This window comes from Salvelinus namaycush, chromosome 5, assembly GCF_016432855.1.
Source record: "Salvelinus namaycush isolate Seneca chromosome 5, SaNama_1.0, whole genome shotgun sequence".
NCBI lineage: Eukaryota > Metazoa > Chordata > Actinopteri > Salmoniformes > Salmonidae > Salvelinus > Salvelinus namaycush.
In genome coordinates this window covers 6,497,820-6,510,803 of record NC_052311.1, presented here as the reverse complement: position 1 = coordinate 6,510,803, position 12,984 = coordinate 6,497,820, and the positions used below count along the sequence as shown (strand labels likewise).

Here is a 12,984-nt window from a genome sequence, read left to right as displayed (position 1 = left end):
AGGAGGGACCTGATCCTAGATCAACACTCTTACTCTGATGCTTCATGAATAGTTTACAGGCCCTGGTCCAAGATCACAGGAACTGCCAGCAGGTGTATGTGAAACAGGTGTCACTGTTGTATCCTAATAGTGTGTTTCTAATTTTAATCCTCCACATCCTACGAAAAAATGTAGGCTACATGTACGGGACCTCTTTGGTGGTCAGTGCTCTGCTCCCCCGCGACCAAAACGCGCGTGACCACAGATCATTGTTACTTCTACGGGTGACTATAAAGTCCAAACATGTTCCTGTTTGCCATCAAACGGCGATTTTACTAACGGGTTGTTTTCGTTCTTGCCGCAGAGCGCGCATCAGGTGGTTATTCTCAGGTGGTCTTGACCCACCGTCGCTATTTTAATTTAGAGCTTATCCAAAAATGACGGATGCAGAAATAACGTTTTTACCGGTGGGGCAGGATAATGAGCGATTCGGAAGTAACCTGCTCGACAATAAAAAGCTGACCCGCCTATACTGCATGAATGGCGGACATCATCTGCAGATTCTCCCGGATGGGACCGTGGAAGGCAAGAGGGACGAGAATGACATTCACAGTAAAAACAGAAATACTACAATATTTCAGTGGATTTTGTTTATCAAATGAACAAAAATACTACTGTATGTAAATAATACAAACATCTGTTATTAATTCGGCTATTATTTAGTTTATTGAACTGTTCATCCAATCAAGAAGTTTGTATTTATCTGCATAATTAACTTTATATTCAACTGTAATACATTTATGTTGATGCATGCTCTAATTGTTTGCAAAAGTTCACAATCGACCTAAAATAATGGACATTTCCAGGCTGTTAAACTTCAGTAAAGATAATCGTCAGTCTCCCACACTGTAATAATGTCCCATAATAATTGTATGGTTCAATATCAAGGACAGTGTCATGATCGGAATGTGTGGGATATATTTAGACTGTAACAACACAGCTGTTTATGCGCTGTCTGAAAATATGCTGACAAAGATCTTCACTTCAGAAATACTCGTGCAGATTTGCAGACAATGTTATTAGTAATCTGTTACAGTTATTAAACGCTTCCAGTTGGATAGCATCTAGCATTCATACTGAGGCTATTGAGATGACCGTTTTCTCAAAGCAAAGTCTCTGAATGTTGCATAATGACATGATAACCAAACCGCGACAACAACAAAGGTAGCTAACCCCAGTGTTTGAAATAGTAACCAAATTCCAGCATGCTTGTCTATGTCACTTTATTTCGGTGTGTCCTTCTAGTTTGTGTCTATTTGTTATCGTGTGGAATTTTATTTTTAAGCATGGTTGGAATGCTTGTCTTGAACTTATTTTGTTAGTTTGTCCTCCTGTGTGTGGGGGCTCTGTCTTTGTCAATCTGACGTTGCCTTGTACCCTTTCCTTGCCTTAGCGGTCCTGAGGGTGAAATCTGTGGACCACGGTGTGGTTGTCATCCAGGGGACAGAGGCAGGACGCTACTTGGCCATGAGCAATGAAGGAAAGCTATACAGTTCAGTGAGTATTAAACTGCCTGTATGACTCCATTGTCATGGTGACCTCTTCACCCTCCCTAACTAACCTGTATGACTCCATTGTCATGGTGACCTCTTCACCCTCCCTAACTAACCTGTATGACTCCATTGTCATGGTGACCTCTTCACCCTCCCTAACTAACCTGTATGACTCCATTGTCATGGTGACCTCTTCACCCTCCCTAACTAACCTGTATGACTCCATTGTCATGGTGACCTCTTCACCCTCCCTAACTAACCTGTATGACTCCATTGTCATGGTGACCTCTTCACCCTCCCTAACTAACCTGTATGACTCCATTGTCATGGTGACCTCTTCACCCTCCCTAACTAACCTGTATGACTCCATTGTCATGGTGACCTCTTCACCCTCCCTAACTAACCTGTATGACTCCATTGTCATGGTGACCTCTTCACCCTCCCTAACTAACCTGTATGACTCCATTGTCATGGTGACCTCTTCACCCTCCCTAACTAACCTGTATGACTCCATTGTCATGGTGACCTCTTCACCCTCCCTAACTAACCTGTATGACTCCATTGTCATGGTGACCTCTTCACCCTCCCTAACTAACCTGTATGACTCCATTGTCATGGTGACCTCTTCACCCTCCCTAACTAACCTGTATGACTCCATTGTCATGGTGACCTCTTCACCCTCCCTAACTAACCTGTATGACTCCATTGTCATGGTGACCTCTTCACCCTCCCTAACTAACCTGTATGACTCCATTGTCATGGTGACCTCTTCACCCTCCCTAACTAACCTGGCCATAAAAGGCACAGAAACGGTGCTGTTCTTTAACATTGGTGTCAACACATTCATTTAGGATAGTGATAGGAGACATTTACAATTATTATCGTTCAAATAATTATTTTACATCATTCAAACTGTTTAGGACTATAGCCTTTAGACTATAGACCTATAGCCTTTTAAAATGTAACCTTTATTTAACTAGGCAAATCAGTTAAGAACAAATTCTTATTTACAATGACGGCCTACCTAGGGCCAAACCCAGATGATGCTGGGCCAATTGTGGGCCGCCCTATGGGACTCCCAATCACAGCCAGATGTGATATAGCCTGGATTCAAACCAGGGACTGTGGTGACGCCTCTTACACTGAGATGCAGTGCCTTAGACAAGCCCACCCCCAGAACCTTACCAATCTGTTTTGGATTACCTATAGCCTTTGACCACCCACGGGTAATCTAATCAACGATCAGCATATGTTTGTGATGACTAAGTATTCTGCCTATCTGGCTTTCTGTCTCTCCCATATAGTCCATAGTAACTGATCAGTGTTATTTCCTGGAGAAGATTGAGGTGAACCACTACAACACCTACCAGGCCCAGAAGTACCAAGACAGGAGTTGGTACGTGGGTCTGAAGAAGAACGGGAAACCCAAACTAGGCTCCAGAACCCACATAGGGCAGAAGGCCATCTTCTTCTTGCCACGGCGGTTGGAGGGCACAGGGGAGTGAAGGGTGTAAGGCCAGGGGTGCATCTGAAATGGCCAAATGTAGTGCACTATATTGGGAATAGGGTGCCATTTTAGACACATCCATTCCAAGGTGCTCAGTGGGAAATTGCAGGCAAACAGGCTAATCAAACAGTATTTTAAATGTAAACTAGTACTGAAGCTTGAGTTGCAGGTTATAACAGCAGTTATGCTTTCACCGACCTGTTATAGATGCTGTCATCTGTATGAACTATTATAGCTATATGATGGAAATCTGACTGGTAGAATCATGCTAAAACTTGACCAAATTAAGCATTCCACTCCACACTATAACTGCAATCTACTTTATGCTGCTAACTAGACATCTAGAATGTATATCTTTGTTGATGACTATTGCCCGCTGTGGTCCTCTGTAGCTCAGTTGGTAGAGCACGGCGTTTGCAACGCCAGGATAGTGGGTTTGATTCCTGGGACCAGCCGTACTTAAAATGTATGCACACATTACTGTCATTCGCTTTAGATAAGTGTCTGCTAAATGGCATATATTTAAATGTAATATCAAATATTGAATCATGACAACACTAATGATATGTAGCCTATATATGGAAATGATATGAGTAGTGTCTCTCACAAGCCAATTGTTATAGAAAGCTGATGGAAAAGATATCACATACTGTACATTAAAAAACCTATGGGAACTGTAGCAGTTGGTGTCGAGTCATTGTGTCTTTCAACCACAAGGTGTCAGTGCTGCACAACATTTTACAATAAGCCTTAAAATCTCTGGCAAAGCCTGCACACAAAACATGGAACAGAGATCAATCTCGCTTTTGAAAGTGACATTTATTAGACATGAAGCTTTTTACAGTTTAAAACATAATATCTCATAACAATAAAATCCCAAGTCTGCAGCTGTACTATTTCACACAGAGATCAGAGGAATGTGTGTCTAGGACTGGGTTTGGATCGTAGCTGTGCTGTACCATTCCACATTTAGTGCTAAACAAGAAATCTAAACTGGTTTGAAACAGACTGGCTGGCAAACAGGGTGATCCAACAGAGCATGTTTGAGATCATTTACAGTTAACAATATGCCAACAATTACCTAAAGAGAAAGATCGACAAGTAGAGTATAATTGCTCGTCTTCTTACTAAATCTAATTAGTACGGTCATAGACCAGTTATAAATTGCCATATCACCCTTACGACTAGTAATAAAGCGCCATTTCACCCTTAAGAAAGCTCTATACTCACTGAATAACTACAGGTACTACCATTTGGTCGTTTATTGTTGATTTCATTGGGAGGAACTCCCTGGCGTTTTATTAGTAAGTTTCTAAAAGTGCACCTGCTTACATTCTCTGATAGCATCATAGTTTTCCCATACGTAATGTTTTTGTTTTCTCTACACAAAACTGTATGACTTGTACAACAAAAACACTTTGGACAAAATCTTTACCTTAAGATGTGCACATACGATACCTTACGGTTGAGGTAGGTGCGCGTATAAAAAGGTAGGATTCTGTCTTATAGGAATAATTCATGATGACAAATTTTAGCAAAGAACTCTGCCCTCTACTGGCTAGAAATAAGGGCAACGCTTCATATGAAGCCAACAGGTATAGTGCATTATTACTTGTTATAAGCATGTATAAAACGTCAATGTTTTATTACAAACTCAGAAATTGTAATACCATATGTGACTATTTTTTTTTCTCCATCTCATGATTACTATGAGCTGGTGACTACTATGAACATAAAGGTGTTACAAGTGCTTATGACAAGTCTTATAATGCATTACGACTGCATCGTAATGCATTACACCTGTGGGCTTTCAATAAAGTATTAGTGAAATAAGACTGATCCCTTGAGGTGCAGATGCATGCTAGTACACTACCATCAAATGATATAAGGCATTACACAAACATTACAGACTGAAAAATGTAAAATAGCACTTAACATTCGCCACTAATGAGTACATACTATCATTATCCATTAATTAAGTTTTTCAAATAAAATAAAATAATTGATGTATTTAATTCCTGAATGTTACAAGAGTTGTATTCATCAAGATTGTGTTTTTTTTCCCCATCCTGCCGTGTCGTGATGGTTATCTGAGTAGTTTGGTTTTAGACTTCTGTAGTTTTGTTGCTGTTTGTCAGTATGATGCTTTTCAAACATCCAGGATTCTCGATCCAGATTCAGGGACGTTTTGTTGATTCAAAAAGCGGCTGTGAAGAGTAAACAGGAGATACGTTAACGGAGGAGATCAGTATCTCTGTAGGAGAACGGGTGCTTTACTACGGACCATGTTTGTTTATGGTATATTTACATGTAACCAGACTACATTGGAAGGAAACTAGTGAGTGGAGAAAATCTATATGATTTGATAGATTACTAAAACTTGTATTTCTTAATAAAGGACCAGGCTTATGATTTGATAAGGTCGTATTCTGCTGTAACACAGGAATGTTGTGTGAATTAGGGCCTCACCTTCAGTAGATGAACAGGACTCTCGTTCGGGGCAGTGTGGCGTAAGTAGGGTCGGCCATTTTGCGAACCCGGGAGTAGTTGACGAACCCTCTGACGAACAGCATGAAGCCTGGAGAGTCACAAAAAGACAACAGCATACGTTCCATGATCATCTTTCACACATTTCATACACATTAATTCATTCATTCAAATAGAGCGCAGACTTAAGCTCCACTTACCCAAAGCCAGGAACACCCACCACAGCCAGTACTGCCCATCAAAGTAGCCAGGGAAGTAGGTGGAGAACTGGAACGTTCAAAAGATAGTAACATAACATTAGGGGATCACAATAGCATTCCAAAGCATTTAGGGCTGGAACAAAAGCCTGAACTCCCCGTAGTAGTCCAGGACCAGTGTTGTAAAGAACAACGAGGTGATGTGTGTTGATCTTACCCGGACTATGAGAACCCATTTGATGAGAGACAGGCCGAACCCAGAGATGGCGCCGTAGCGACCGGCTGCAGAAGTGGTCAGACAGAAGGACAGGAAGAAACCAATCCAGTTGAACAGGAATGCCACTGGAGAGAAGAGAGGACAATCAATCAATCAATCAATCATAGACCACCAATAAGAAGAGGCTCATCAGTTAACATGCTTGTCGTTCACCACACATAGACCATGATGCTTTGTGAAAGATTATACAACAGCTTTTCTAATTGCACAAAATTCCACCTTATGAACCGGTTGGACAAGTCCCTGGCATGGCTTATGACAGTCCCTGGCTTGGCTTAATGTCATTGCTTTGTTTAGTGTACCCATAAACCCACGAGATGCAGACAGACATTGTCGGTCCATAACAACAACTACACTGTACAGGAAACAGAGAGAAGACTTACTGAAGAAGGTGAGCATAAAGATGCCATCATTCCCTATGCGCAGCTGGTCAGCATCGTCAAAGTCATCCTCCTGAAGGGAGAAAAAGGAAATGTACGTTTTGGTCGTCAGACATCTTCCAATGATGATGGTCAAAATGTGTTTATTTAGGATGCAGGCTCTCACAATGATAAATACTAGTGAATCTGGAGAGTTATCAATGCCTGAACAATGAATGAATGAATACCGCTGTGAAAGGAGAACAGACATACCACAACCCTGCCAGGGACCAGAGGGACGCCGGTCTCCGCTTTGGTCCTCTCTGCTTCATCATAGGAGGGCAGTGTGGTAGCCACGTTGTAGGACGGGGGGTTGGGGAACCTGCCTGCATCCTCCTTGTAGTCAAAGAACGCTGAAGGGGAAATGGAAAGGTGCAGAAAACGTGACGTAGTACATTACTGTTGGCTAGTAGCAAGGTGAATGTTGGGAGCTCACTGAAACACCACAGTTTACACTGTAGCCTTTTCTTTTGAGCACTAGAATAACTATATTACAATATTAAATTCCTGACTTGCATATGAAACCGTCCTCAACCCCATATGAGATGAGTCAATATATTGCCAGTTACTGTGTGTAGTGCTATGGATGGACAGAGGCCAATTACCTGCGTTGGCAGCTGAGATGCTGCTGTAGGGGGGAGGGGCATCCAGGACAGCTGCTGGCTCCTCCTGAGGGGGTTGGGCTGCTGCTGGCTCCTCCTCATTCACCAGCTGGATGCAACACACACACACACACACACACACACACACACACACACAGTGGGATGATGCACTATTCTGGCCGTCAGACTAATTGACTGGCAACACCCAATCAGTGACATGACAGGAACCTTTGATATCTGAGGCGTATACTACAATGCAGGAAATGAGTTAGCCAGCTAACTTTGATAATTAACTAGAAATAACTACAGGTGCCTACATACAGAGCCTTCAGAAAGTATTCAAACTCCTTGACTTTTTACACACTTTGTTGTGTTACAGCCTGAATTTACAATTGATTAAATTTAGATTTTGTGTCACTAGCCTACACGCAATACCCCATAATGTCAAAGTGGAATGATGTTTTCCCAAATTAATAAAAAATGAAAAGCTGAAATGTCTTCAGTCAATAAATATTCAACCCCTGTGTTATGGCCTAAATAAATTCATTAGTAAACATAATGAGTAGCATGGTCGTACTGTGTGCAGTAAGTGTTTAACATGATTAGGGTTGCAAAGGGTCGGAAAATTCCGGTAAATTTCCCATGTGAAGTTAAGCCCTGGAATTTGGGGAATTTTGCTTAAATTTATCCCAAAAAAGTTAGCTTATAACAGTGAACCTTTTTTGTGGGATACACATAAGGCAATTCTAGGTCTTGTGGCATATTTTGATTAAACTATCCTCAATTCAATGGAATTGCAACCCTCTGCATGCACAGTGCATTCTTCCATCACATGTGCAGTGCACTCTTCCATCACATGTACAGCTGATTCTCAAGATCTTGCACACTAATGAGATGCTATTGAGCCCACACTACTACACTGTCTGAGCCAAGGACTACATGCTTTCTGGTAAGTTTTGATTACAATACTGGGTGGGGTGAATATATTTTATATGACATACATGATTTTTTGTTAACTAGTAAATAGTAGCCTACAACAAAGTGTTTAAATCATTTCTAACCTAACAATTTCTGCTAGTTAGTTTTTGCTACCATGTGGGTTTTACCTGGCTTGAGCCTGCTAACTGAGTAGTGTTCATTCACCTGTTTCCATACATGTTTCATTTAAAAAAGGAGTTGTTTAATCTAACTGCTTAACTATTTATCTGTACATGGAATTGTATATATATTTTTTTTTTACCATTCTTTTTCTAATCCTGACAGGAAAATGCCACAGGCACTATCTGATATGTAGAGACATTTCACTGCAGCTAATATAGAAGGAAAAGCTGTATACATTTGCAAATACTGTGCCAAATCATATGTGAAGAATGCAACAAAGATGCATAATCATCTGGCCAAGTGCATAAAGTTCCCTCAGCGCTCACAACAAGCAACCTCTGACAAAAGTCCCTCTACTTCTATTTGAGTTGAAAATGATGAATCAGACACCTTATCAATAGCAACAGCTCATGGTCCTCCTGGAATCAGAAGGTTTTTTGACTCAATGGAGGAACGTAGTCAGAGAAATGCTGATGAATGTCTTGTTCGAGCTGTGTATGCAACTGGTTCACCTCTGATGCTCACAGGCAATGTGTATTGGAAGACATTTCTGAATGTTCTTCGCCCAGCATACACCCCTGCAACCAGACATGCTTTATCTACTCATTTGCTGTTTGCTGGATGCAGAGTTCAACAGAGTTCAAGTGAAGGTCAAACAAATCATAGCGACAGCAGACTGTATTGCAATCATCTCTGAGGTATGGTCGAATGTTTGTGAGCAAGGAATAATTAACTACATCATCTCCACCCCTCAACCGGTATTCTAAAAGAACACAGACAAGAGACAGAGACACCGGTCTCTACATTGCAGATGAGCTGAAGGCAGTCATCAATGACCTTGGACCACAGAAGGTATTTGCACTGGTGACAGACAATGCTGCGAACATGAAGGCTGCTTGGTCTAAAGTGGAGGAGTCCTACCCTCACATCACACCCATTGGCTGTGCTGCTCATACATTGAATCTTCTCCTCAAGGACATCATGGCACTGAAAACAATGGATACGCTCTACAAGAGAGCCAAGGAAATGGTTAGGTATATGAAGGGTCATCAGCAGCAATCTACCTCACCAAGCAAAGTGAGAAGAATAAGAGCACCACATTGAAGCTTCCCAGCAACACCCGTTGGGGTGGTGTTGTCATCATGTTTGACAGTCTCCTGGAGGGGAAGGAGTCTCTCCAAGAAATGGCCATATCACAGTCTGTCGATATGGACAGCCCCATCAAGAGGATCCTCCTGGATGATGTATTTTGGGAGTGGTAAGCAGCCTGAAACTCCTGAAACCTATAGCAGTAGCCATTGCACGGATTGAGGGAGACAATGCCATCCTGTCTGATGTTCAGACTCTGCTTGCAGATGTAAGAGAACAAATCCGTAGTGCCCTGCCCACTTCACTGTGGTTCCAAGCAGAGGAAACTGCAGTTCTGAAATACATCAAAAAGTGTGAAGACTTCTGCCTGAAGCCCATACAGCGTACATGTTGGACCCCAAATATGCTGGCAAGAGCATCCTGTCTGGTGCATAGATCAACAAGGCCTATGGTGTCATCACTACAGTGTCTCGCCACCTTGGCCTGGATGAGGGCAAGGTTCTTGGCAGTCTGGCGAAGTACATTTCCAAGCAAGGGCTTTGGGATTGAGATGCAATATGGCAGTCGTGCCAACATATCTCATCAGCCACCTGGTGGAAGGGACTTTGTGGATCTGATGCTCTTTCCCCTGTTGCCTCCATCATCCTCCAAATCCCATCAACATCAGCCACCTCAGAGTGCAACTGGTCCTTGTTTGGAACACACACACCAAAGCACGCAACAGGCTGATCATTACAAGGGTTGAAAAATTGTTGGCCATCCGGGCAAATTTGAGGGTTTTTGAGCCTGACAAGCCATCCTCAACAAGGTTGGAAAGTGACAGTGAAGATGAGGTGGACATTGAGGAGGTCCAGGGAGAAGACATGGAAGCCTGAGGGGAAGATAACCAAAGCTTTAGTTTCTAGACTATCATTTTGAAAACGTTTTTGGGAGATGCGATGGATCATTGGGGATCATTCAATATTCCCTTTCTTTTGTTGTTCAGTGAAATCATCCCATGTGAAGAGTCAACTAATTTCATTCAAGTTCAATTCGTAACTGAAAATCTTTTTTTTCTTTCTATTGGAATAATTTAATAATTTGCAATTATGTCTACATAAGATAAGGTAAAAGGTTTATGTTTCTGTCTCCATATGATATGGAAAGTATATCCAATGCAAAAAAACATCTACATTTAAATGGTATTAATATTAATTTACATATATTTCTGTTAATTCCCACAAAGTTTCTACCTCTGAATATTCCCCAAAATGTGCAACCCTAAACATGATATTTGAAGGACTACCTCATTTCTGTGCCCCACACATACAATTATCTTTAGGGTCCCTTATTCGAGTAGTGAATTTCAAACACAGATTCAACCACAAAGACCAGGGAGGTTTTCCAATGCCTCGCAAAGAAGGGTACCTATTGGTAAATGGTTAAAAACAAAAACATTTTATCCCGGGTGGCGCAGTGGTCTAGAGCACTGCATCGCAGTGCTAGCTGCGCCACCAGAGTCTCTGGGTTCGCGCCCAGGCTCTGTCGCAGCCGGCCGCGACCGGGAGGTCCGTGGGGCGACGCACAATTGGCTTAGCGTCGGCCGGGTTAGGGAGGGTTTGGCCGGTAGGGATATCCTTGTCTCATCGCGCTCCAGCGACTCCTGTGGCGGGCCGGGCGCAGTGCGCGCTAACCGAGGGGGGCGGGTGCACGGTGTTTCCTCCGACACATTGGTGCGGCTGGCTTCCGGGTTGGAGGCGCGCTGTGTTAAGAAGCAGTGCGGCTTGGTTGGGTTGTGCTTCGGCGGACGCATGGCTTTCGACCTTGGTCTCTCCCGAGCCCGTACGGGAGTTGTAGCGATGAGACAAGATAGTAATTACTAGCGATTGGATACCACGAAAATTGGGGAGAAAAGGGGTTAAAATTTATTTAAAAAATAAAAATAAAAAAATAAAATAAAAAAACATCATTTAAAAAAAAACAGGCATTGAATATTCCTTTGAGCATGGTGACGTTATTAATTACACTTTGGATGGTGTATCAATACACCCAGTCATTAAAGGTACAGGCGTCTTTCCTAACTCAGTTGCCGGACAGGAAGGAAACCATGAGGTCAATGGTGACTTTAAAACAGTTACAGAGTTTGATGGCTGTGATAGGAGAAAACTCAGGATGGATCAACATTGTAGTTACTCTACAATACTTACCTAATTGACCGAGTGAAAAGAAAGCCTGTACATAAACAATATTCTAAAACATGCCTCCTGATTGCAATAAGGCACTAAAGTAGGCTAAATCTAGAAGAAAAAAATGGCAAAGATATTCATTTTATGTCCTGAAAACAAAGCATTATGTTTGGGGCAAATCCAACAACACATCACTGAGTACCACTTCATATTTTCAAGCATGGTGGTGGCTGCATCATGTTATGGGTATGCTTGTCATCAGCAAGAACTAGAGTTTTTTTTATGATAAAAAGAAACAGAATAGAGCTAAGCAAAATCCTAGAGGAAAACCTGTTTCATTCTGCTTTCCAACAAACCCTGGGAGACAAATACACTTTTCAGTAGGACAATAACCTAAAACACAAGGCCAAATATACACTGGAGTTGCTTAACATGACAACATTGAATGTTACCAAGTGGCCTATTTACAGTTTTGACTTTGACAGTTTTGAATATGCTAGTAAATCTATGGCAAGACTTGAAAATTGCTGTCTAGCAAAGATCAAGAACCAATTTGAGCTTAAAGAATTAAAAAGATTATAATGGTCAAATATTGTACAATCCAGATGTGGAAAGGTCTTAGAGACTTACCTAGAAAGACTTACAGCTGTACTCACTGCCAAAGGTGAATATAACATGTATTGACACAGGAGGTTGAATAATAATCAAATTTTTTTTTTTACAAATGTTCAAGTATTTTGTGTAGATCATTGACAACAAAATGTGGAAAAAATTAAGGGGTGTGAATACTTTCTGAAGGCACTGGATACGTTTTTGGTTGTTGAATCAATTAGACCATGACCATTTCAAGCTCGTCTCGAAACAATCTTATTTCAGAATATTTAGGCGAGTTAGCTGGCTAACTAATTGATCCTGCTTTGTGGTATACCTCTATGGCATTAGTCGCAGATTGGTTGTCGACACCTATCAATGAATGTAGGCCTGCTAGTAGCGTGTTCTTGTGCAATCTTGATAGATTTTAATATCACTACTATGATTATGGTTGGTAACTAGCTAGGTATCTAGGTAGCTAAGTACCTACCAGTCTCTAGTTTATGTTAGCGGCAACAACATTTTCCACGGATTAGCCTTTCAATGGCCTATTAGGGTGGGACATGTCAACAGTTAGGTCGTCATAACAAATTAGTTAGCTAAATGAGTTATACTAACTAACTACACTTAACCACCATAAACGAGCTAGCAAGCGAACGTGTTAACCGTAAGTGTCAAGTTAAATGTTGAAGAAACAATGAGCTACAACGTTAGCAAAACTGGGCCCAAAGTCATAACGACGTTTCGTTTTCCAATGCTGGCTAGTTTAGCCGTTAGCGAATTTTATTGGTTAATAAAATAAAAAATAAACTTACCTCCTGATATCTAACGTTGCTGATTTGCTCGGCCATCCTGGATGGACGTTGAGTGTTTGAAAATGATCACTTGTTTGGCAAACTGTGAGCGGAATATAATATTGATACGCTAAGATTGAAACTAGCACAGCTCCGCCATCTCCCCTTCCTTCCAAGTCTGGTGTGTTGTTCCTCCCCTTGCACTGTCATGTGACCCAGTCGA

General features: G+C 41.7%; 2 protein-coding genes across 2 annotated transcripts; one reads left to right on the top strand and one right to left on the bottom strand.

The window, feature by feature from the left end:
• Positions 1-311: 311 nt before the first annotated feature.
• LOC120047375 (putative fibroblast growth factor 1) lies at positions 312-3,706 on the top strand. Its single transcript, XM_038992897.1, has 3 exons — positions 312-591; positions 1,433-1,536; positions 2,837-3,706. Exons 1-3 carry the CDS (start codon positions 417-419, stop codon positions 3,035-3,037), a joined length of 480 nt encoding a protein of 159 aa, XP_038848825.1. The 5' UTR covers positions 312-416; the 3' UTR covers positions 3,038-3,706.
• A 133-nt stretch (positions 3,707-3,839) lies between these two features.
• On the bottom strand, positions 3,840-12,956 carry LOC120047892 (NEDD4 family-interacting protein 1-like). Its single transcript, XM_038993473.1, has 8 exons — positions 12,783-12,956; positions 7,025-7,130; positions 6,633-6,772; positions 6,384-6,453; positions 5,941-6,065; positions 5,727-5,793; positions 5,509-5,617; positions 3,840-5,246 (listed from the first exon to the last, which is right to left on the bottom strand). The coding sequence occupies exons 1-7, from the start codon at positions 12,816-12,818 to the stop codon at positions 5,511-5,513; spliced, it is 651 nt and encodes a 216-aa protein (XP_038849401.1). The 5' UTR covers positions 12,819-12,956; the 3' UTR covers positions 3,840-5,246; positions 5,509-5,510.
• Between the last annotated feature and the right edge of the window lie 28 nt (positions 12,957-12,984).

What these genes read in the sequence shown, in the direction of transcription:
- LOC120047892 (XM_038993473.1), bottom strand. Translation starts at nt 12,818, where the DNA reads ATGGCCGAGCAAATCAGCAACGTTAGATATCAGGAG. An exon ending in CATCTCAGCTGCCAACGCAG is followed by an intron (nt 6,773 to 7,024) that starts GTAATTGGCCTC and finishes TTTCCCCTTCAG; the next exon opens with CGTTCTTTGACTACAAGGAG. An exon ending in CTTTATGCTCACCTTCTTCA is followed by an intron (nt 6,066 to 6,383) that starts GTAAGTCTTCTC and finishes TCTTCTCTCCAG; the next exon opens with TGGCATTCCTGTTCAACTGG.
- LOC120047375 (XM_038992897.1), top strand. Translation starts at nt 417, where the DNA reads ATGACGGATGCAGAAATAACGTTTTTACCGGTGGGGCAGGATAATGAG. An exon ending in GGACGAGAATGACATTCACA is followed by an intron (nt 592 to 1,432) that starts GTAAAAACAGAA and finishes TCCTTGCCTTAG; the next exon opens with CGGTCCTGAGGGTGAAATCT. An exon ending in AAGGAAAGCTATACAGTTCA is followed by an intron (nt 1,537 to 2,836) that starts GTGAGTATTAAA and finishes TCTCCCATATAG; the next exon opens with TCCATAGTAACTGATCAGTG.